The 24,845-nt window shown below is 43.8% G+C and overlaps 1 protein-coding gene across 1 annotated transcript in view; it reads right to left on the reverse strand.

The window, feature by feature from the left end:
• LOC130126889 (latent-transforming growth factor beta-binding protein 2-like) overlaps positions 1-22,621 on the reverse strand; it is a 103,298-nt gene extending 80,677 nt beyond the window's left edge. Inside the window, exons 1-2 of the mRNA XM_056296534.1 lie at positions 22,071-22,621; positions 19,125-19,198 (exon numbers count right to left, since the gene is read on the reverse strand). Coding sequence (XP_056152509.1) covers positions 19,125-19,198; positions 22,071-22,507 — 511 coding nt within the window. The 5' untranslated portion in view covers positions 22,508-22,621. The remainder of the gene's footprint in view (positions 1-19,124; positions 19,199-22,070) is intronic.
• Positions 22,622-24,845: the final 2,224 nt, after the last annotated feature.

The raw sequence follows: 24,845 nt of genomic DNA on the forward strand, positions 1-24,845 counted from the left end.
ATCTAATAAATCGCGGCTTATGGCTGGTTTCTGGCGGGGTATGCATCCCCTAGCATGTGACATGTGACCCTGTTTCAGCTGCGTGGCACAGAAAATGGCATCCCACAAACAAGATGCTGTCAGTAGGCTGGACAAGTCGCTGACTCGGGGCCTTACGTGTGTCCCACATGAAGCCTGCGGCTTTAGCCATGCCATACAGTGTCGCTGCCCGTCCGCCCTGCCGCTAGGCTGTTGAACACATTGTCACAGTAATTGCTGTCGTGCAGATCTGTCTTGCACATCATTAAAACTAATTGCCTCACATTCCATCCATTTCACAAATATGTGCCGTAATTATTACTTTGGGAGAGTAATAATAAAATGAGAATTCATCGGAAATAAAGGAGGAGAAATGGAAAACATTCTTGGCATTGCCACTTCAGCCTTAATTATGAGTCAGACAGACTGGCATAGTTTTTGGGAAGTTGTGTCCAGATCAGTCATCTGAAAAGTGTGGGCTATTAGGACTTTGTTGGCAGGTTTGAACCTCGCCATATAAGCAAATCTGCTGATGCAGACAAATCAGAGTAAAGTACATTATAGTTGATAGAGAAATCAGATTTTCTTAGCTCACCTTAAATATTTCCCGCTTCTCATTGCAGGTAATCTGAGTTCTGTGCAGCGGTCATGCTGACTTCACTCCTTCCAACCATTTCAACCTTAAGTCACTCAACGACAGCGTTGAAAGAGGGTAAGGGATGTGATGTCCATTTTTCCCCCCAGGATAATTGCCACGAGCAAATCCATTACAGCTCAAGGTAATGTATGCAATCAACTCCAAACAGCATTCATTTGAGGACCAAATGGTCGGCCATTCTTCAGAGTAATCCCTAAAAGAAGAGCTGTTTGTTGCTTCAAGTTTCTTGGTTACATTTTTGGGGGGCACATCGATGTTCTGTATGTAAAATAAAGCAACCGAGGGTCTTTTAATGAGGTCAACATTATTCATAATTCCTCCTGTGGGTTGTAGTTACCTGTTACAAGCTTAGGTTTGCAAGTGTGTGTGTATGTGTGTAGCCAGAGAAAGCCTCGCCTCTTCAATCGTGAAGCACTGGGTTCTCATTTTCAACTGAGAAGTTGTCTTCAGTCCATTACAGTCCACAAGAGATCTCCCCTTCCTCTTTCTCCATCTCAAAGTAATACAAGCCATTAAACTTTTACAATCCTTTCATTCAGCCAGGGGCAATTTGAAACCAAATATTTGACATAACTCAAATACGTAATCTTCTAATTTTTTTTTTTAACACAGGTCAACAGGACAGACCAAGTGAACTTGATATCGAGACTTTTTGGCAAACTATTGATAATGAGAGCATAATCATCATACTCTCAAGGCTGAGCAGATAATAAACCATTATGAGATTTAGAGGCAGGGAGCCACTTTGGAGATTAGTATTTAGAAGAATATGACAAAAAGCTGGACCTTTTTTTTTTAACAGACAAATGGACCTTTCAAACCCTGTAACTGGGAGAGAGGAAGTTGAGGAAAATGGAAAGATTGAAGAGGTGATGATGGAAAATAATGGTAAGCATCTTACTTCCAATTGGCTATTACCATGTGGACATGGTAATAGCATTTATGTTGGTACACATAGTTATGAATACACAACAGAAACGCTCAGGAACGTTCAATAGCCGAGGGTTGCAAATGTGTGTGTGTCTGGATGACCATGTGTGTATGTGTTCTCATGCATGCCGGAGTGTGTGCAAGTGTGTGTGTGTTGTGAATGTCTGTTTTTATGTATGGGGGCCTATAAGATACCAGTTTATATGGAGCGTTTTCTCATCTTCACCTTGTCTTGCTTCTCTGTAAGTTCTCTTGGTAGTGTTCTCTGTGCCGCGTGCCTATGTTCCCTCGGCCCTATTTCATTAAATTTACCTAAACTTAACCTAACCTGCCTTAACCTGACTTAACCTCAGCCTCTACCTAACCCTAACCTTGACCCAACGGTTACCTTAACCGATAGCTAACCGATTCGATAGCTAAGCCACAGGGCTGACATGATTCGCTCTGAAGTGTAACAGTTTATTTAATAATAATAATAATAATAAATCAATCTTATATAGCGCTTTTCTAGTACTCAAAGTCACTTTACAATACATGGAAGCAGCACAATTTGATAGTTAAATTGTAGGAGCTTCCTGCCCCTTGATGCTCCAAGACACACCTTCACGAAATGCACTCAACTTTTCATGCATGCGGTCTTGGTTATTATCTCATTACCGTATAGCGTTCTATGATGCCAGTTGGTAACATCTGAATTTATCTGCTAAGTGCTGACTTTCTTCCAAGTCTGGATAGAAATGTCAGCTAAATGGGTAAATATAATTGTAATGTGTTATGCACAGCAAATTAGATTCTAAACATCCTGACACCTTAGCACAAGACCGCAAACAGCGTGAAAGACATCACAGAGAGCTGAATCGGTTCATCTGGACACAACGTTTATTGACAGATACGTTTCATCACTCATCTAAGTGACCTCTTCAGTCTAAACTGACTGCAGGTATCCCCACCCTTATAAACAATACAGTTGTATAACCGGGGGGGGGGGGTAAGAGTACATCTGTCACCATCTCACGATGCTGTGATTGCAACCACTCCCCAATCCTCTGTCAATAGTACACATAGCCATTGCAACTCTAGTTAATGGTCACAGTAATTTGCATATGAAACCGATCGATCGTTGGTTTCGGTCATTATGCAACTGTATTGTTTATAAGGGTGGGGATACCTGCAGTCAGTTGAGACTGACGGAGTCACTTAGATGAGTGATGAATCGTTTCTCCCAATAAACGTTGTGTCCAGATGAACTGATCCAACTTTCTGTGATTTCCTTACCTGGAGCACGCATCAAGACAGCTTGAAAGACAATTTCATCTTGCAGTGGAGTATCATGCTCCTGCGATGATAAATGAGGCATCTCTTGAACAGTGACCACAGAGCTGACAGATCTGATGAAACAGGTCAAGTGTCTCAGAATGTGGGAAACAGTTTGAAGGAAGCAGGCCTGAAAATGTGCCTCTGGGTTCAAAAGGCTTCATCCGGATACTATCCGGTGAAGAGGTAAGAATTGGGTTATTGAGCAGTTAATACAATTGCCTCTAGATGCTAATCGCGTCAAGTGAGTGTTAATCTCTTTACAACATGTGATTTCTGCATGGTTGCCAGTGCAACTGGCCTCATTCTAGGCTTGCCAAAAGCTAATTTTGCTGTCAATAGCCAGCCATGATCACACTGGTCACTGTAATTCCATTGCTTTCATCATAAAAGTTCATAATTCGACTTCTCTATCTTTCTAGCAGAACCAGAAGAGAACAATCTTTAAACTATCTGACTGATCCCTTTTTCTGTATGTGGTAAATCATACATGTGTAATATTTCACAAAATGTAGGGCCCCTTGTCATATATCCACGTTTCCCTCATAGTGGATTTTTTTCAGTCTGGTACAGTAGTTTGAGCCTTTACTTTCCTCACCCAGCTCAAACTCTGTGGGGGGGATTTTGTTAACCTACAGTTGACCCATGACACTGTGTACATTACTTTTAGCCACGCCATACTGTGCCTTCACCGCACCCTCCGACTCTCCATTTAGCTTCTAATGAGCAACATGCTGGGCTACTCTGTGGAGAATATCTGGATATGGGGGGGCGTGTGCCCGCAACTTGTAAAGCTGACTTTGTGCACTGTTGTGTTCACCAAAATCCACAAACCCCATCCCCCTAGAGGATCACATCTGAACAGCTTCCATATGGGTATTAAGCAAGAGAGTGCATGATATATGGTTGGCCGTGGGCTGCACTGACAAAGCTGTGGGCTGATGTGTGAGAGAGCGCGTGTGACTGTGGGTAAAGGGGGCTCGCGCTTAGTGTTGTTCTGCTGGTGTCAATCAAGCCTAGTCTCGCAAACCCTTGCAGACTCACTGTTGAGAAGTCTCTGACAGCTCCTCTCCCTAATTGCATCATAACATGGATTACATCACAAGAAAAGAGAAACAAACAAAGGCGGGTGTCATTCAAGAATGCATCCCAATGCACATCCCATGCACAACCTTGCCAGGGTTGTTCTCTATCTCCCTCTCCAGTGCACTTATATCATTGACAGCTTGTGCACTAGGACAAACACATAAACAAAAAAGATACAGGAAGACGTCTATATCCAGAGTCAGAGCAGTAAGTTATTTTCACTACACTGTCCTCTATGGTAGCAATTAGAAAAACATGTGGCGGAGGAGGCCAAAGAGGACCCAATTGCAACCTACAAACAGACACACCAGCTGGAGTGGAGAAGGGTGCACTCCTGGTTTTTGAGAGACAAATGGAGAGTGAGCAGTCCAGTGCGTAGGGTAATGATGGGCTCCGAGATGATGGTCTGTGTATTGATTACAGGAGCTGTCTAATGGTCCATAACTCTCCACTAGCTGCCAGGGAGAGTTATGCTGCTGGACTGTGAACTGCGTAACCCCCACAAATCCACACACCCGCATGTAAAGCAGAGAAGGGCTACATGGCCGTCTGCATAGCAATTACTTCCAACCCTGACTCCAAAACATCACCAGACACACCAGCAATTTAAAGACCTTCCTCTGTGCTCGTAAAAAAAAAAAAAAGAAAAAAAAAGTGGTTTCTTATCAGAGCCGAGTCTTTTTGTCAACCCTCTGTTGCAAAGCTGAAGCCGAATGTATTCTTCATGCAATGTATTAATGTATGTGCGATGTCATTAAGAATGTAACGCTACTACAGTTTACATATATTGTCCTCATTACGGGTGCTTAATTTCACCACCAAACCATTCCTCTCAAGCCGTGCCAAAAGACCTCACCTTACAATTTAATAACAGGTTTCAGTATGTGTTATGCATTGAACATGTGGAGCATATTTGCACATCTCTTTTGCAAAAAGCTAATGGGTTTAGCAACACTTTAGGTCTGCTGACTCAGTGGGTTACAAACCATATCATGTGCTCATGGAGCTGGCTAATGATCTTAGGTTCATATCATCCCTGTATGCCCTTCAATCTTTCCTGTCTTCACTGTATTCCATCTTACAGCGCGGTGAAGAAACGCCATTGGAAACCCTACACTGCGCATTTCAAACATTTGTTACACAATAAATCTGTATTGTGCCAATGAAAAACCCCACACATGACGGAAAGCAGATACCGTTTTACAACAGATGAGCAGCAACTGCCTTTGAGTCATCTTACTTGAATTCATGGAAGTTGAACCTCGACCCGACTTTTTTGGCTGAATGAGAATAAGAAAACACAAACGAGCATGGGATCTATTGGCCACATCTGCACAAGAAATGCGTTGAGGTGCCCTGCTGACGAAGACCACATTGACCATAACCCGACGAAGTCGTAAGAGTAGTAAAAATACACAAAACATGTTTTGCCTTGCACAACAATGCAATTGGCACTTTTTTGACAGCCTCGCTGAAATACGAGGCTATCAAAAAGCAGCGCTGGGTCGGCTTGGATCCATTATGTGATAATGGTGGACCTATGTGACTCTAGGTGCTGTTTTGGAGCCTAGAAAATAATCACACGTGGAAGTCCTTGATACTAAACCAGCTGCCTGACACATGTTGAAGTGAGAGGAGAGCACTGAAACTGTACTCTGTTTCATGCCAAATTTGAGACCCTAAGGTACATTTTCCTGTTAGTATACTAAAACCAGCAAATTAGAAAATGAATTACAATATGTGTAACTAAAAGTATATAGTATTGATAAATCTATGCCTAATCCAATAAAGGAATTGGAAAAGCAAAGAGGGACAGATTTACCACATGACATTATAGAAATAACATAAAACTGGGGGTGTCCGGGTAGCATAACGGTCTATTCCGTTGCCTACCAACACAGGGATCACCAGTTCGAATCCCCGTGTTACCTCTGGCTTGGTTGGGCATCCCTACAGACACAATTGGCTGTGTCTGCGGGTGGGAAGCCGGATGTGGGTATGTGTCCTGGTCGCTGCACTAGCGCCTCCTCTGGTCAGTCGGGGTGCCTGTTTGGAGGGGAGGGGGAACTGGGGGGAATAGCGTGATCCTCCCACGTGCTATGTCCACCTGGTGAAACTCCTCACTGTCAGGTGAAAAGAAGCAGCTAGCGACTCCACATGTATTGGAGGAGGCATGTGGTAGTCTGCAGCCCTCCCCGGATCGGCAGAGGGGGTGCAGCAGCAACCAGAATGGCTCGGAAGAGTGAGGTAATTGGCCACGTACAATTGTGGAGAAAAAGGTGGAAAAATCCCCCACCCCCCACCTCCCAAAAAAAACCAGGCCAATACCAGTAGAAGGTTCATGTCATTACTACTTGTACATCCGTTGATTCAAATACACAAGGTTCTACAGCGAGAGACATTTTCTACCCCTATCAACCACTCCTCTTTTATTTTGCAATAAGATTTCAATAAAGCTACTGTACCAAATGATGTTGTGCTATATGAAATGAGGTAAGCTGAGCAGAGCCTTTAAAAAAACACTCATGGCTCCTAATGGGTTCTCGGCGTGTTCACACTGGAAGGCTTTAATCTCTCTCATGCAGCACTGAGGATATGATGAAATTAAAGAAACATTCTACATGCTATATTTTGTTGTTTGGAAAGTGAGGGAGAATTATCTTGCATGCGGGGGTGGGACGGGGGGGGGGTAGGCAGAGGCAGACTTTCTGCATGAGGAGTTATTTTAGGGTTGGACGGGGCCCTGAGCAGCACAGCACGCCAAAGAAAGCTGGAAGGCAATCAAAAAGAAACTCCTTTCTACTGCATTTCACTCTGTCAATCACCAACTGCTTAAGAAACTGAAAACAACTTTATTCCTCTGTGTGAATGATGCACCTTTCATCTGAGTTGCTAAGACAGCAATCGTTTTAAGGTGTGTGTGTGTGTGCGTGTGCGTGTGCGTGTGCGTGTGTGCATGCGTGCGTGTGTGTGCCCTCTGGGGTCAAGCTCTCAATGATGCCTACACTTGCAGCATGTTGCCATATTTAACAAATGCTTTCTCTGAAACACAGTGATATTCAGCACAGTATAACAATTAATATTGAGATAGCAGAATATATCATTCATAAAGATGAGTTAGCCGAAGGTAACGCTATGATCTGAAGATAATACCTTTTGTGTGTGGTGATTTGAATGAAAACTATGATCTGAGTCAAGAGTCACTTCCCATTTATACTGCAGAGAGGTTCTACCTGCAGTGAGAGGCATGCTGTATTCAATCACACTCTTTGTGCAGCAGACCATGTCATTAATCCGATTAGCAAAAAGCCCATGTCAAAGTGAGAAGCTACTACAACCCAAAGTGACACTGATGCACAGTGACCCTGACAGTGCGGGCTCTGCCAAGGACTGGCTCTTTATTGTAAGGTTCATATGAGACCATTTTTTAAGCCTAGCTTGTGAGACTATATATGCACACACACACCATTGGCCACTCCTCAGATGCCAACTTTGAGTGTTGGCAGTTGGCATATTAAAGCTAGTGAACTATAAAAAAGGAAAGAGAAAATGAATGGCAAACCAAAGGGCTCAGCGTGCTCAGACCAGCTCTGTGTAACATCTGGTACCCCAGTGATTGTTATTAAAAGGACTTTTAGGGAAAGTATTTGAAGTGGCCAAAGGATTAGGGCGATGCATCTGGAGGCAGCCACTGAGGAGAAACAAATACAGTCCCACTGACATTGAAAGGTACAAGAAATCTAATTGAGCGTTATTTCCCCTAAAACCTGCCAAAGATTAAATTTTCATCTTCATTTCACAGCTAAGTAGCTGGTTATTTTGGAAACAGGCTTTCTGAAACAAAGCTAAAGAATTTTGGAAAGGTGATGTGATGCTTTCTCTGGTTGGCATTTTCTGTTGATGAAGGTGTACTGCATTCCTACTGTCTATTCTTAAGAGTTATTTTAGATATTTCACAAAGATGTCACTTGAAATGAGTTAAATAGTTTCAAACCTCATTAATCTTTTTTTTTTTTACTGAGTTTAAACAAGGAACAGCACAACACACAGAGCAGTGCACAAAACCCCTATCCTAGACAGCTGTACACCACATCCAACAAAAACACAGAGAAATCAGAATCAGAATCAGAATACTTTTCTCATCCTCGCCGGGAAATTGGTTTAGTTAAATAACTAAATAAGATTAAATAATAAAAAAAAGTCACAGAATTAAAGCTAAATAGATATCAAACAAGTATTTTAATTAATCATATGAAATTAAGTAAAATATTGTTTCCAGTCCACTGTGTGAATTTAGGGTAACCAGTCACTAGAAACCGTACTATGTTGTCCCATAATTGGGGTTGTGAGAGGGGTCTTCCACTCAAAAAAGTGCTTACCCCTTAGAAGTAAGTTCTTCGGGTCTCTGGGTAAATAATCTAGAAAAGCTAACCAAACCTTCAGAAACAGCCCATCTTTTCCTTTTATGACAGCCTGTAATCTTTCAGGTGTTAAAAAGTCTATCTGTACCAGAAGGTAACGCTTGGCAGGAAGTCTTTGATTCAATTGTGCAAGATGCACTTTCGAGCTAAAAGGAGCTTCTCAAGAAGTTTGTAGTGTAATGCAGGGAGACACAATTCCCTGGAGGGAAGTGGAGGGAAAACCCAAGAGGAAAACACCTGGTTCTTTTTTTTTTTATTTTCATTTTAAATATCCTACCAGTTACCTTGGAAATACATGCCCAGAATCTGGAAATTAATTTACACTCCCAAAAGCAATGGAAATATGTCCCTCTATCAGAATTGCATTTAGCGCATGGAGGAGAAAGGGAACAATTTATTGTGTGCAAGGTAACGGGGCTGATGTGCAGCCTGTGAAGAATATTGTACTGAGTCTCCTCCCTCAGTCTGTTACATGTACACGTGGATCTAATCAAGTCTATAGCTGTCTGCCAATCATCTTCAATATATTCAGTACCTAAATCTCTTTCCCATTTAAGAGAAATATTTGGCAACTCGTATGTATCAGAGGAACTGAGAAGTGAATAAAATTATGATATAAAATGTTTTCCATTTTGGGGCTCCAAGATAAATCTCTCTACGTCATTTCAAGGGAGGTTGACAGAAAAGGAGGTAATCTGAGAAGATATTAAATGCCTCATTTGCAGATATCCAAAGAAATGTCCCTTGGGAATATCAAATTTCTTTTGTAACTGCTGGAAGGACAGTAGACCATTATCTTTAAATAAGCCACCAAGTACATGAATCCCCTTATCCCGCCAAAAAGAGAGCACAGATGACCCAGAAAGTCAGGATTTTGGAATATAGGAGACAGCAAGCATTTCACCTTTTTCCTTCCCACATATTTAGTTATATCATGCCAGACTCTGATATTGTTGTATATAACAAGATTGTACTTCACTTCTGAATTTATATTATTTGTATCACAAGTGACCAGGCTCCATGGGGAGTGAGGAGCGCAAACCCAGGGATCAATACAAGTCTCTCTCTCTTAAGATATGCATGTAACCATGGCCAAAAGTGGCACGCATGACAGGCACAGTTGTAAAATACCAAATTAGGCAAGAAAGGCCACCCATATCTGTAGGTAGTTGTAATAATAATATTTTTAAGCATCTGTCTAGGTTTTTTGCCACCCCAAATACATTTTGAAAATGCCTTTTCTAAGTCCTGGTTGATTTTCCTGGGTTAAGTACAGAGGGAGCATTTGCAGGGCTATAAAATTCAAGGGAGGATATTCATCTTAATGAGGCTAATTCAACCATTCAAGGAGAGTGGTAGGCCATGCTATCTATCATTCTAGGTCTTTTTTAACTGATGCGCAAATTGGGGCAAAATATCCTTCAAATCGGGGGGTAATTTTATTCACAGATATGTGAAATTGGAAATTGATGATCTAAAAGGATATTTTCCAAAATATCTGGATTATTGAGCATGCATCAAGACGTGTTATTCAGGGTTCCTAATGGCATAGCTTCAGTTTACTCAAATTAATCTTGTAGCCAGATATGGCACTAAGATCATTGAAAACTGTCAGGATAGCGGGAATTGATACTTTACGGAAAACAAAAACAAAAGGATATCGTCTGCATTTAAGGCAATTTTATTTATGCTTTGTGTTCCCCATCATTATTCCTCTTACACTGATATAAGAGGCCGACTATTTTCAGCTAATGGTTCTAATGCTAAGGCAAAGAGGAGTGGGCTGAGTGGGCATCCCTAGCAGATGCCTCTTGCCACAGGAAAAGGTTCAGAGTGCCGTCCATTAGTTATGACAATAGCAGTTGGTGAATAATATATGGTCAATTTAAGAAAGTCTCCCCCCAACTGAAATCTCTCCAGTACATCAAACAGGTAGTCCAATTCGACCATATCGAAGGCCTTCTCAGCATCTAGGGAGACAGCCAGTGCCTTCCGTTTCTTTTGAGTAGTAAACTGCCAACATTCAAAAGCATTCTCACATTGCTGGTTGAGTATCGTCCATGAACAAACCCTGTCTGGTCTGAGTTTATAAGAGTTGGGAGTAAGTTCTCCAGCCGCCTGGCAAAAAGTTTTGAGAGCAGATTGCTGTCAACTGAAATTAGACTGATAGGCCTGTAGGAGCCACACATGTCAGGAGGTTTATCTTTCTTCAAAATGACAGATATTGGCAAGGTTTAAAGAAGGCGGATACAACCCCTGCTAAAGAAATCTGAAAACATATCTGTGAGGAGGCTTACTAGCATCTTACTGAATTATTTGTAAAATTCAGGATCGAAACCATCTGGTCCTGGTGCTTTACCTCCCTTGAGAGTATGTATGACTTCTAAGACTTCTTTCTTATTAACTGGATTGCATAGGTCCACTTTTTGCCCATCAGATCTCTATCTGATGGGCAAAAAAATGGACTTATGCAAGCCTATGAAGATGAGAACTTTATCTTATCAAGATATTTCGCTCTAGCCTCAACAGAAGATGTGCTTTCTGAGCTACAGAGGTCTTTATTAAATAATCTAATTATTTTATTTATATCAGCTGATTTGAAGTACCGAGACCCATTCCTACCTATGACAGAGGGATTACATTCGGCTCAGTTTTACCACGAGCAAGTCATGCATGTAACCAGACAGGTTTATTGCCGGATTCAAATAACCTGTGTTTAGTCTTTATGCATGCTCAATAATCCAGGTAAGGGAATCACAGAAAGTTGAATCAGTTCATCTGGACGTCACGTTTATTGAGAGAAATGTTTCATCACTCATCTAGGTGACCTCTCCAGTCTCAACTGACTGCAGGTATCCCCACCCTTATAATCAATCTACTACTACTACTACTACTACTACTACTACTACTACTACTACCTTCGGCTGCTCCTGTTAGGAGCAGCATCCTTATAAGCAATACAGTGTGCCATAATGACTGAAAACAATGATCGGTTTCATATGCAAATTGCCGTGACCGACCAAATTGCTGTCGCCATCTTAGAATGCTGTGATTAAAACCATTCCCCAATCCTCTGTGAATAGTACACATGGCCATTGTAACTCTAGTTAACGGTCATGGAAATTTGCATATGAAACCGATCATTGTTTTTGGTCGTTATACCACTGTATTGTTTATAATGGTGGGGATACCTGTAGTCAGTTGAGGCTGAAAAGGTCACTTAGATGAGTTATGAAACGTTTCTCTCAAACGTGTCCAGATGAACTGATTCAACTTTCTGTAACCTGTGTTTAGCAAAAAAAAAAAAAAAAAAAAAGTGTCTCCGATTTCCTAGTTAATAGCCTGTTTAAAGCAGATCGGGCCACATCCAGCTGTTTTGCCAGAGATCTATTGCGAGATATGTTGAATTGAGTCTCCAGACTATATACTGTCTTTTCTAAATCTAACTGTGTCTTAAGAGTATTTCTTTTCTGTGTTGACATATAAGATATAATGGCCCCACGTATATGCCTTTCCAGATTCCCATAAGGTAGAAGGGCTTATATATGAAGTTTTATTTTCGTCAATAAAATGCTACCATTCTGTAGTAGCATACTCAACAAAGTGATAACTACTTAATAAAATAGGGTTCAGTTGCCAGTGTCTGCAGTCTAGATCTCTATAAGGGGGGGGGGGGTAGTTACACTGATAGGGGGATGATCGGAGAGGGACCGGGAGCCAACTGTACAGTCCACTGTCCAGTCCAAAACAGTTCTTGAAGAGGGAAATTGTCTATTCTGGAAAAACCCCGATGAGGGACTGAAACAATTTGATATACTTTATCTAAGGGATGTAGCAACCTCCAGATATCATATAAATCCAAGTCATTAAGTAATTCACAAATTTTTACACTTCTTCTTTTTTTTTAAGGACAGAGCGGGGGGGGGCATATCAATATTTGGGTTAGGTACACAATTAAAGTTACCTCCCAAAAGTATGTATGATGGAGAGGAAAATGTTGCCAAATCTGAAGTTTGGAGCATATATGTATCCAAGGATAACATGTTCATCATACAGGTAGCAAGATAAAAGTGCATAGTGACCCTCTTTATCTGTTATTATTTTATCAAAAGTAAAAGGCAGGCAATAATATAGGACAATAACACCCCCCCCCCGCGCTTTTTCAGGAATCAGGAATCAGGAACATTTTATTTGTCATTTCACTTTGAGTTATAAAATGAACAGAACACCTGGCCCACCCGGCTCCTTCTTAATTTAATATGTTCCAGATCTGAAAGGTGGGTTTCTTGGAGAAAGGTTATCTGAAATTTCTGACCCTCTTTCTTTTTTGTTTTTGTTTTTGTTTTTGTGGATTTCCCCCCCCCCTTTTTCTCCCACTCTTCCGAGCTGTCGCGGTCACTGCTCCACCCCCTCTGCTGATCCAGGGAGGGCTGCAGACTACCACATGCCTCCTCCGATACATGAGGAGTCGCCAGCTGCTTCTTTTCACCTGACAGTGAGGAGTTTCACCAGGGGGACGTAGTGCGTCGGAGTATCACGCTATTCCCCCCAGTTCCCCCTCCCCCCTGAACAGGCGCCTCGACCGACCAGAGGAGGTGCTAGTGCAGCGATCAGGACACATACCCATATCCGGCTTCCCACCCGCAGACACGGCCAATTGTGTCTGTAGGGATGTCTGACCAAGCCGGAGGTAACACGGGTATTTGAACCGGCGATCCTCGTGTTGGTAGACAACAGAATAGACCACCACGCTACCCAGACACCCTGAAATTTCTGTTTCTTAAGGAAGGACAGGATTTTCTGGCATTTGATGACATGGTTAATGCCCTAAGTGAAATCATTTTAAGGTCACTCATATATATTGTTTACACTTTGTACATTATGTGGAAACTGATAGGTGGTCACTGGTGCAACCCAGATAAATGAAAGGGCAGCGGCAGATCTAGCGATCATAAGTGCCGGAACACAACACACACACACACAGTAAAATGGAAAATAACACAACAAATGAAATTGTCAGTAAGGGTCCATCCCCAAATGATGGATCAAATCCCAATAAAAACAGTACCCCTCAAGAACAAGAACTAATAACCATTCAATGGCATTAAGTGTCCTGGGACGCATGAAGCTGAGAAGTATTTCTCTGCCACTGAGAGAGAATAACATACCAGCTGTAGGCATGTCCATCACTCCGCCGATGTTTGGTTCATTCTCTACACCCCCCCATCCCCCCGCCCCAGCCAGCTAACAGCATCAATGTGATCAAATCACAGTCTATCATAAGTGAGGGAATATCATGGGGGGAAAAAGAAAAAAGGGGTAAACATGGTTACTGAGCATTTACATTTGTACAATTAGATTAAAAAAAATAGATTATCTGACAACCTATGGCAGCAATCCTGTTCAGAACCAAGCAAGCTCCACACAACTTTCACCCAAAACAAGTACATTGAGAGGGGGAAAAAGACAAAAACAAACAACAACAGATCCAGTTATCCACCCATCCAATGTCCAAACCGTTTATCCTGCTCTCAGGGTCGCGGGGATGCTGCAGCCTATCCCAGCAGTCATCGGGTGGCAGATGGGGAGACACCCTGGCCAGGCCATCACACACACACACACACACACACACACACACACACACACACACACACACACACATTCATACCTAGGGACAATTTAGTACGGCCGGATTACCTAACCTGCATGTCTTTGAACTGTGGGAGGAAACCGGAGCCCCCAGAGGAAACCCACGCAGACATGGGGAGAACATGCAAACTCTACACAGAGGATGACCTGGGATGACCTCCAAGGTTGGACTACCCCGGGGCTTGAACCCAGGACCTTATTGCTGTGAGGCGACTGCGCTAACCACTGCGCCACCGTGTTGGATCCTTTAGTCGACTGGTTAATGTAGTTGCCTGCGGTGTGGGAGGCCCGGATTTGCGTCCAGGCTGTGGCGGTTCCTGGCTGCCCCCCTGAATTCGCTACAAACAACAGATGCCACTACAAATTCGGGGGTGAGATCCCCTCATCCATGCATCTTGCAGCTGTGGTTGTTGCTCTGGAAGGCACCAAAAAGAAAAGTCCGTCCATTAAGTAGTCCAGAGAGGCAATCAGGAAAGACTGGTAAATAAAGCATCCAAAATAACCGTCTCTTGGAGGGCTGTCTCTTTGTCACACATATATTGCAGCTTGGTTCTTGCTCATTAATCCTGCACTTGGTAGACTTGAGTTTTTGTCTACTGAGTGTGTAGTATAAGGGGATTAATTATTATTTAAAACTAGTACTCAGTTGGGTCCATTCCTGCTCAGAAAGTCATCCACCTCATGTGGACTTTTGAAGGTGCACTCCTCTCCATTGAAAGTAAAGCATAAGCCAGCTGGTTAGTGCATTTGGACTCGTATTCCTCTCCGGATAAGCAGTTCACACGTCCCATTGAACTGACGCCTGGCCTCCCTCACCTGGGCCAATATATCCTGGCAGATGTAAATCTTGCTGCCCTGGTAGGTGAGCTCACCCTTCACCCTGACCGCTGCAAGAATCCTTTGTTTTATATGGAAATTGTGCAGTTTGATGATAACAGGTCTATTATCTTGGTTCGAGTTATGTGGGAGTCGGTGGGAGCTGAGCTCCCATAAGGAGGGGTCTGAAATCCCATGAGAGCAGTAAAATCATACATCTGGTGTTATTTCTTTGTAAAGCAGTTTGTATAATTGTTTTAGAAAAGTGCTATATAAATTGAAGTTATTATTATTATTATTATTATTATCATCTGTGGGGGTCACTAATACATTACCAACAACCATTTTTAAATCACAAATAATAACGCATTTTTCAATTTAATGAGTATTATTTATGTCAACAAGATAAATATGCTAAAAGAAACGTGTTGCAAAAGAACTAAATGCACCACATTCTCTGTGAATGACAGAATGGCTGCACTTCACCACCAAGCCACCATGGTGCGCAATAAAATATTGTTGTATTGTAACTATGTCTGTTGAGAGTGCGCGAGCTGCAAATGTTCAAACACATTTGGAAGAAGAAGACCCTACATGTCTAAACCAAGATTATCTTTATAATATTGAATAAAGTAGTAGTATACCGTTTGTTGTGTGTAGTCGGTCACTTCATCCTGGTGCCAGGCCTGGGTTGGCATATTTCAGGCTACAGAAACTTTGATGTTGCAATACCACAGACATCTCGGGCAGTTCAGGTTTTTGCAATCTACTTGATAAAATTGTCGCAAGTAAGGGGGTGTCCGGGTAGCGTAGCAGTCTATTTCATAGCCTACCAACACAGGGATCGCCGTTTCGAATCACCATGTTACCTCCGGCTTGGTCGGGCGTCCCTACAGACACAATTGGCCATGTCTGCGTGAGGGAGGCCAGATTATGTGTCCTGGTCACTGCACTAGTGCCTCCTCTGGTCAGTCAGGGTGCCTGTTCAGGAGGGAGGGGGAACTGGGGGGGAATAGCATGATCCTCCCATGTGCTATGTCCCCCTGGCGAAACTCCTCACTCTCAGATGAAAAGAAGCGGCTGGCGACTCCACATGTATTGGAGGAGGCATGTGGTAGTCTGCAGCCCTCCTCGGATCGGCAGAGGGGGTGGAGCAGGGACCGGGACGGCTCAATAGAGTGAGGTAAAGGGCCGGATACAATTGGGGGGAAAAAGGGCAAAAAAGATTTTGTCGCAAGTATTGGGCTGCTGTGTGTGTGTGTGTGAAAGTATTGGACCACGTAATGAGCAGTGAAGTCTCTCTCCCTCTCCCTCCCTCTCCCTCTCTCTCTCAGCCGTTAGGCTATTATTTTTTCTTCTTCTTTTTCCTTTGGCTGCTTCCGTTTGAGGTTGCTACAGTGGATCATCCGTTTCCAGGTTGCTGTACTTCTTCCACCAGGGCCTGTCTTTCATCACACCTTTCTGCACCTCTGCTAACTGGCTAACGTCTCTCCGTGCTGCTTTGATCTCGGCCTACAGCCTTCTCTTCCATGGAAGGTACTGCTGGCGACCTGCGTTATTAATCCTGTACCCAAGCGTCTCCAAGATTACGGCTGCAGAGGCATATACCAGCTCGCTGGTCTTTGTTATGGTGGCAGTCGAGACAGCGCATAAGGCTGCGTTCACATCCACAAGCAGGCTTTGTGATAGTACTTAGTCATACCCATAGGGTACCTGTGGTGATTTACAGAGGCTTTCAGTTGGATAATAGCTTCCAAAGCAGCAGTTCGTGGATGTGCTTACGGAAGAGAATAAAGGTCGACCCAGAAACCAGATGCATCATTTCATCTCAGTGGGGGGGTTCGGTCTTGTTTGTAAGTCAACAGATGGGACTAAATATAGCCATATTTACACCTGGCCACAATGTTGTGACCAACCATAGACATCTGCACACTTTTGTGTCTCAGCCGCCATCAATAAAATGATTCTTTCAACTTGTTCTCTAATTAAAGTAGTAAAATTTAATGGAAAGGGAATAAGCATAACACTGCAGTAGAAATGCAATGTTCAGTTCTTTCCAGTGGATCAAAGTGTTCCAGCACACAGCATCAAATATTTTCAACGGAATTTGCCCAGATACACAGACAAACAAGTCTGCTAGTCATCCATCTTGAGAAGAAAACAGAGACAGTCAACACCAGACCCACCGGAATCTGGCTAGAACTAAATCTTTACAAAGCCAGACAACAATCTCCAACAAGACCAACGGAGACCCAGACATAGACCTTTCTATAAACACATTTCTAAATACATGTGGGCGGGCTCCCTGGACAACTAGCGAACCAATTCCTGTCATATATTTGCTCTGAGCTCAACCCAAATGAACAAGGAGGTATTGTTAGGAACCATAGCGCAAGACACCCAATCCAGCTTTGCGGGTGAACCCTACAGCTGACACTTTTAATATCAGACATTACTTCAATTCCTTCACTTAGAATTTCCTAGATGTGGCTCAACCACTATATGTTTTTACTTATGCTCCCGGTCGACAGGTTTGTTCCTTTTCTTTCCCCTACTGTGAACATGTTTTCTCATCCCTTAGTAAAGCGACCCGGGTCTGAGGCAGACACAGAGAAGGAGATTGCCAGGGATTTTACTCTCTGCGGAGGTCTCTGTGGGGCTCCCAATCCCAGCCTCAGTCAGTGGCGAGGGTCTCGGGCCTTGTGTTGGCACCTGGCCGGCCGCGAGGCTCGCGGTGTGGGGTTCACTCAGCTGATGATACCATAGCCTTCAGTCAAGCCTGGGTGAGGGCCAAGCTGTAAGAGGGTCCAGATGGTTGAACGGAGACTTGGCCTCCTCAGATGCTCTGCCTTGTTTAACATGGACACGTTAGATGGGACCTGTTACTTTCTGGCAGAGTAAAAGTATTTACTCATTTGATTTGGGGGACTGCAGCTTCACGTAAAATGTAATTTACACCTTACTAAGTGTGCCTTTAGGTGGGACTTGAGAAAAAGAGAGGGAAGGCTTGCACCGGGTGGAAGGGAAAGGGAGCTAATTAGGAGGCTGCTGTGGCCAATAAGCTTGTTGTGTAATCGGACTGGGGACTGGGTGAATTGACTGACTTCGGATCGAAACTGTTTGAGGGGTAAACAGCCAAAATTGTGTGTCTCTCCTTACGTGTGTCTATGGTTGTTTGTATTTGTGCGCGCGTGTGCATGTGTGTGCGTGCGTGTGCACGTGCGTCTGCGTGTGAAAGAGAGAGGAAAAAGGGAGAAAAAAGGTTCGTTACTGTGTTAGTGCAGAAATACCAGCTCCAGTGTGGGTTTCGTATTCTGTGCTTGTAAAATACCAAGATAACTTTTTCTAAAACGGCTTCAATGCTAACCTGTTATTTTATTCCGCACCGAGACGAAGGTCGAAAATGTCAAGTTCCCATCTTAAAATGCAGAGAATACACTTGGCGTGACGGGTTGTCATTCTTTCTTTCAAAGTAGGTCACTTAATCAACAACAGGTCTAATGAAATGAGGCTCCAACCCTCCCTCCCCCCCCCCACTCCCCGCCCACCCCCTCCTTTACCAGCACAGCCCCTGACTACTAAACAATCCCCACAACAGTAAACTCGCCGAATGTTACGACGAAAAAGCACGGGTAACACTATTAGGCTGTTAAAATTTCTGCCGAAACTGCACTTTAAGAAATCACCAATCATTCATTCACACCCAGTATCCGCCATTGCACTTTTAATCATCCGGCAGTTAAGATGTCTAATATCGCTGTGGTCGAATAAAAAAAAGGGAAGCAGTCCCACCCTTAATTAGGGGCTTCTGTCAAAAAAGTGAGCCAAGTGCTAAGCGCTGGTAATTTCAATGCTTAGGCAACTGAAAGGGCAAAACCACATGACAAACATTACTATGGGGGCAGTAACAACCTGGGAAGATTTACTGTGAGGCAGTTTCCCTTGATGGGACAGCCATTAGAAGCTATTTTCTGTTATTTTGCAGCCTGTCTTGATACGATTATAATGCTTCTTTTTCGCTAACGATTCTAAAATAATGTAATTACTACTCTGTGTACTTTTTTATGGCTTTTGAACTTCATACCTTTATCAAAAAGCGCATCTCTACATGCAGAGGTCTCCATAGAGAGAGAGAGAGGGAAAAAAAGTGTTGTCCAAAGACGGTGAGAGACACAATTCACAAAAGAGTTTGCATCTTTCAGTATGACCCTGAATTTTGTTTTTCTACTTACGCTTTATACAGCGGCTGGTCCCTGGCGCCACGGCCCAACCCGAACAGCACTGCTGACCTCCACAGACGTTGGGCCTGAACAGAAGAAGACAAGTTAAGTACACAACATATTCCCACAATAGAAGGTACATATATTGTAGTACATGTAGTACAATAGTACATCCACTGCTGTTGTTAAAACAATGCTAAATCCACACGTCATGAGACGTAAACCATTAAAGTGGGGCCGGTCTTGATTGAGTCCTCTCATTTCAATTGAAGGTCTTCTTCTGGAGGCCTTGCATTGCTCCACATCTCTCTGATGCGGTTAGCGCGAGGAAATGAACGCGTCAGAGACTTCGCTGTAATTGCATTTGATTTAATAAGATTTTTGAGGGTAAATCGTGCAACTCTTTCTGGGACCCACAGGGCCCTCTTTCTGTTACATGAGCGACCACGGCGCAAACAATCACAGGAATATCAGGGACAATCAGGGGATAATGTGAGACACGGGACCCGAAAAGCCTCCCAAATCTTCCATAAATCTCTGAGCAAATGAAGGATGACAAATCTCAAATGGCTACAACTGGAGTCTTAACAGTTTTCTTAATCCTCGTTTGTTTTGCTGGCAAACTCACGGCGAGACAGATGAAAAGGCCCCGGACCGCAGGGCCAAACTCCAGGGCCAAAGTGAACTTGAAACTGGATAAGTGCTGGCATAAATCTACGCCCCCATCATCTTTTCGCAAGATATTACACCGATCGCGTGTCTGACTCACGGTGATGTGATGATGATAACGTGGATCGACTCACTGACCTCGGAGGGCTTGAGCTCAGCGCAGATCTGTTTGTCAGACACAGTGGGATGACATGCAGTTTGTGTGAGCCCTTTGGCAGACTCTGTGTTGTCATAAATCTAACACATCAAGTCGAGCGCGTGCCAAAGCAACTCCAAATTATCGCACTCGCGTCTCATCAAAGGATTTTCACACAAAACTGCCTCACATATCCCTGCAGCACATTTGATAAAACGCATGACGGAGAGATGGGTGATAATTAATAACATTATATATGATGTGGTGTTCATACCGTAGGGTAGCGTAATTCAATGGTGCAACACAGATAGCATATAAATTATTTGACCTCGTGAAAAAAAAAAAGTACTCCACTGTCTGGATCTATCATTTCTGACAGGTGCATTGGAAAAGCAAATCATGCACAATGAGTCAAGCCGAATGGGAAGGTTGACTGAACGCAGCCCTGCCATTCCCTCAGGGTGCAGTAAATGAGTAAGCAGGGTCGGGAATTCCAAGAGGAAATGTGTCACAAGCCCACTTCTCTTAACAGGGAGCAGATCCCTCATTTCAAACTAATGAATCAAAAAGTGTTAAAGCACATCACCAGGAGGTAATGTTCCCAAAGATTTATGTGAGGCCATCTTTACACTCCTTTAAATTGAATGGGCCCTATTCATACAACCCTGGAATAGGTTTTTTTGGCAACGCCACACAAGGCATTTTACCCCATACTGCAATAAACCACGTTGGATGTAGTACTTTAAGGTGGTAATTCTCCGAATATATCCCCTAAATAGACAGCTTGTTAATTCAGCCATGCATCACTGCAACTCTCCCAGTGACAAAAGTGGTTACTTGTGTTATTAATATTTGATGGAGCAGAGCCCATTAGTGGTGCATTATGTAACAAGTTTGAACATTTCAGTTGCCAAATTTCTGTGGTAAATTCATTGAGGTACAGTTGATATAAGGGGTACACCCTGTACAGGCCATTTCCTTCTCTGCTCTCTGGTAGTTTAGGCTTCAGGCCTGTGAGTATACCTTACACCCATCCCAACAGATGGTTAACCAAATAGCCAAATCCTCATATCACTCCTTGAGCATTCCACATAAATTGGCCATATAAATAATTTGCTATCCGGAGGCACGAGACACGGTTATGACACACTGAAGAGACATTTCAATTGTATTAGTGTCTGCAACCCAAGGTGAACCCTTCAAATCCCCTCTGATTGTTGAGTAAACACTTTCCTCTTTATTGTGTGTCGTGCTTTGTCCCTACGGTGCAAACGGGACTGAATGCACGAGGGTTCATTTCACAAAAAGAAAAGAGCTTTCGAATGGAAACAACCGATCGGCCTGTTTGGAGTTTAAAAGAGAGAGAGGGAGAGAGAGGGGGGGGGGGGAAACAGGGATTTGCAGCATTGAGAGGGGGGCTGTTGGAGAAACAGGTGTTTCTGATCACTGAGCGAATTTGCAAATGTGCGCCAGCCAAGGCTCCAGCAGAACCACTGCAGTACATGGCCCAAGGCAACACAGTGGATCCACACAAACTGGGTGCACTCGTTTACGCACAGAGGTAGTCTAAGGCCATTCTCCTACTGTAATTCCAATGCCGTTTCATGTGTTACAACGGGAGGAAGTAGTAAGTATGCAAGACGGCATGGACTCCCGGGTTAACGGCAGTTCATCTCTCCTTCTATCTAGACAACATTTGCAGTTCATTAGAAGCTCCCATTATCAGAGCTGTGATCAGCACATGGCGTGTTTTAACCTCGGCCATTATTTCATGTCCTGCCATGACCCTAAAGCGACAAAATACCTATCCACTCAGACAATAGTCACTTGGGGTATGCATTTGGAGTAGAGCTCCGTCACTTACTGGATAACACATTTACTCCTTAGATTCGTTCAGTATCCCCAACCCCGTGTTTTTTGCATATGGAGCAACACTTGGTTTGCACACGCTATCACTGGACTGCATCACATGCTTTGCCTCGTAGGGAGATGCTGCAGTAAGCGTTCTCACTATGCCACAGTAAATCACAATATGCAACAACAAAAAAATCACATATTTAGCAAATCATGAAGTAGCTCAACCATGTTTGCGGTATAACTTGCAGTGAAGTAAAGTTGCAGACAGCTGAACACTTTTTTACAGTCCGTCTTACCCAACCAGTCGTCTTGTGCTAGCAGAGGTTTGTCTGCTGCTGTGTCTGGCACTGGTTCTGGTTCGGTGTTGAGGTGAGGGGTGGGGGACCAGCTGTCTGGCGGCGCGCTGCGCGCCCTGTCCCGGACCCGCTTTGACTCCGGCGGCGTGGCCGCTGTCCCGGCGAGGCGACGGCGCGCTCCCCGGGAGGTTCGCCGGAGTCCTCGTGTGGTTCGCCAAAGCCTCTGGCGGAGTCGCACCGGAAGCCCGGGAGGATGCGGCGTCCTCCGATCCTTTGGGCGAATGGCCTTGGCTTCTCTCGCGGGACCGCGTCCGGCGGGCGCTCGCACCCTCTTTCTGACCACCTGCGGAGACCCTCTGGCTGTCGCACATCTGCACCAGCGCGACGGTGAGAACCAGTGCAAACGTGAGAACCGCGCGGTCCATTTTTTGTGACATGCACCGTTTTGAAACTACCGCGTAAAAAAAAAAGAGAAAGAAAAAAGAAAGAGGGGCGATCACGTTGCAGTTTTACCGAGAGCCGCGAAGATATATGATAACACAAAAAATTGAAATTAGATTTCTTTACAAAAAAAAATCGTCTTAAACGTGTTCAGCAAGACGCCATTCTCCCCCAGGACTGCAGAGTGCCCGGGTAGCTCTTCATAATGCCCAGGTGAGGTTTGCGGAGAATTGGGTAGATGAACCCTAAACTGATCAGCACCTACAGCTGCAGCCCAGCGTTAAGAGACGTGACGGACTTTTCCTGCTCCGGCCGACACGAAACGTGTGCAGAGAAAAAAGATGCGGTATGTAATGTTCAACAGTATTAATCCATCTGTTTCAGAGGCGCAGAGAGAGAGAGGGAGAGAGGGTGAGAGAGAGCTGCGGTGACTGGGTCGCTGGCTGCTGCAGCTGTAGTAGTACTCCTGCTCGAAGTGAACTGGAGTTTGAATCGTGCTCCCATGAATATGACCACCTCCTTGGATCTGAAGTCACCGGGAATTTTTTTGTAGGCATTGCATTGCGCTTTACAAGAAGAAACTCCCCCCTCGTCGGTCGTATTGTTGCCTCCGCTCACTGCCCCGCGCAGCCCATGTGGCCACGCGCACTTTCTCTGCAAAGTTGCATCATGACGCGATTCTCTTGGTTTTGTTCCTCTTCTCTTATTTTTGCAAACTGAATATCTGAAATAGTGCGTCTGTGTCAAAGGCACGTGTTGCACGCAATCTGAATATATCAGCGAAGCGATATGTTACTATTTTCCGCAATCATAAGATTAGAGCCCCTTCTTCCAGATGTTTCTACGACTGCGGTAGTCTGAGGTAATTATTTAGGGTCGTTTCCACTCTGTTATATCATGCTTAATATAACCTGTGAGGTCACTGTAGGCGCAAACTGCTACGTTTCAACTTAATCCTTGCATAAAATCCCAGCAGAACACAGCCATACATACCTTACACTTATGCATTGTCACTTTTCATGTGTAGCCTATGCTGCGGTGCCTTTAAATGCATGCTAACGTTGTAGACGCAGATCGAATAGCACAAGTAAATCTGCGTGGAAAGCTCAAGAGTTAAAGCTCAAGCTAAGAGCTTGGAAAACTGGTCTGGTTATGTAACCAATCCCATTCATCTTCCCCTCTCGTCCATGCAGCATCATCACTTTCCCCTGACTGTCTGGAAACAACACATTTCTTTGCTCCCATAAGATCTTAAACAACCCAAAAAGAGTTGGCTTCCCCCCCCCCCTCCACATTCAGCCCACAAAGATTGTCCCTCTTGAGTGGTCCCTCGATGCCAGCACCATTACCGCTCATAGGACCGCTCTTCCAAAGAACACATGCAAGTGGACAGGAAGACTAGTGGTCTCCCTGCCTGGCATGCCAAACTCATTCTTTTTCCCCCACCCATGACTGAGACATGCTGCCCTCTCGATGTCAAGTTTCACCAAATTAGAGGAGGATATCATGTGTTAGGGGAAATATCTTTCCATCATACTTTGAATAGAATACACTGATGGGAGAGTCAGCCAGGTACCCACCCACAACAAGTCCTGCCCTCCTCTGATCTGTTGGTTATCCACGCGAAGCATATCCAGTCTTTGTGGAAACTAGGGCAGAAGATTAGGGCTCATCTTCCAGCCCATGAGAAATCTAATTAGGGAGGGAGGCTGCAGTTGTCTTATGACTCTCCAACCGACTCAATATGCATAATAAGTTACCAGCCCCCAGACCTCACAGTAATCTCTGCCTGCATTTTGTCCTGTTGTCTACAAATGCTTCATGTTTTTCTTTTTTTTTCCTTCAGATGTGAAGCCCCTCATAAGCCTGGCCTCTAACTCATTCACTCACTTACTCACAAGCTAACATTTAGTCTCACGTTTAGCTGCACCATCTTCATAGATTCAGGAGAGTTGGTGACCTTTCCAAAAAAAAGTTTGTGAGTGCATCTGAAAAATGTGTTATTGTAACATGTTCAAGATTTTGCATTGCTTAATTAACATTGTAATTGTAATTACCATAATTGGTGAGAAAATTGGCAAAATGTGTTTATTCTGCACCCCCCCACCACTATTCTCCCTTAGCCTTTCCCTCATACTCTATCATTTACAGTTTCAGTCGAGGTAGGAGTTCACAGAAACACCATCGACAGACAAATCAATCTTTTGATAAAAGTTTTTAAGGGTTTCTGAAGTCTCGGCTTGCTTTTCTAGGTTGTTAGCTAAAACAACATATTCAGATGAACTAACTTTAGCTCTGCTGAAATGATGCAAAAGCATCTATTTTGAAATGCCC

Source organism: Lampris incognitus, chromosome 16 (assembly GCF_029633865.1).
Source record: "Lampris incognitus isolate fLamInc1 chromosome 16, fLamInc1.hap2, whole genome shotgun sequence".
Taxonomy (NCBI): Eukaryota; Metazoa; Chordata; class Actinopteri; order Lampriformes; family Lampridae; genus Lampris; species Lampris incognitus.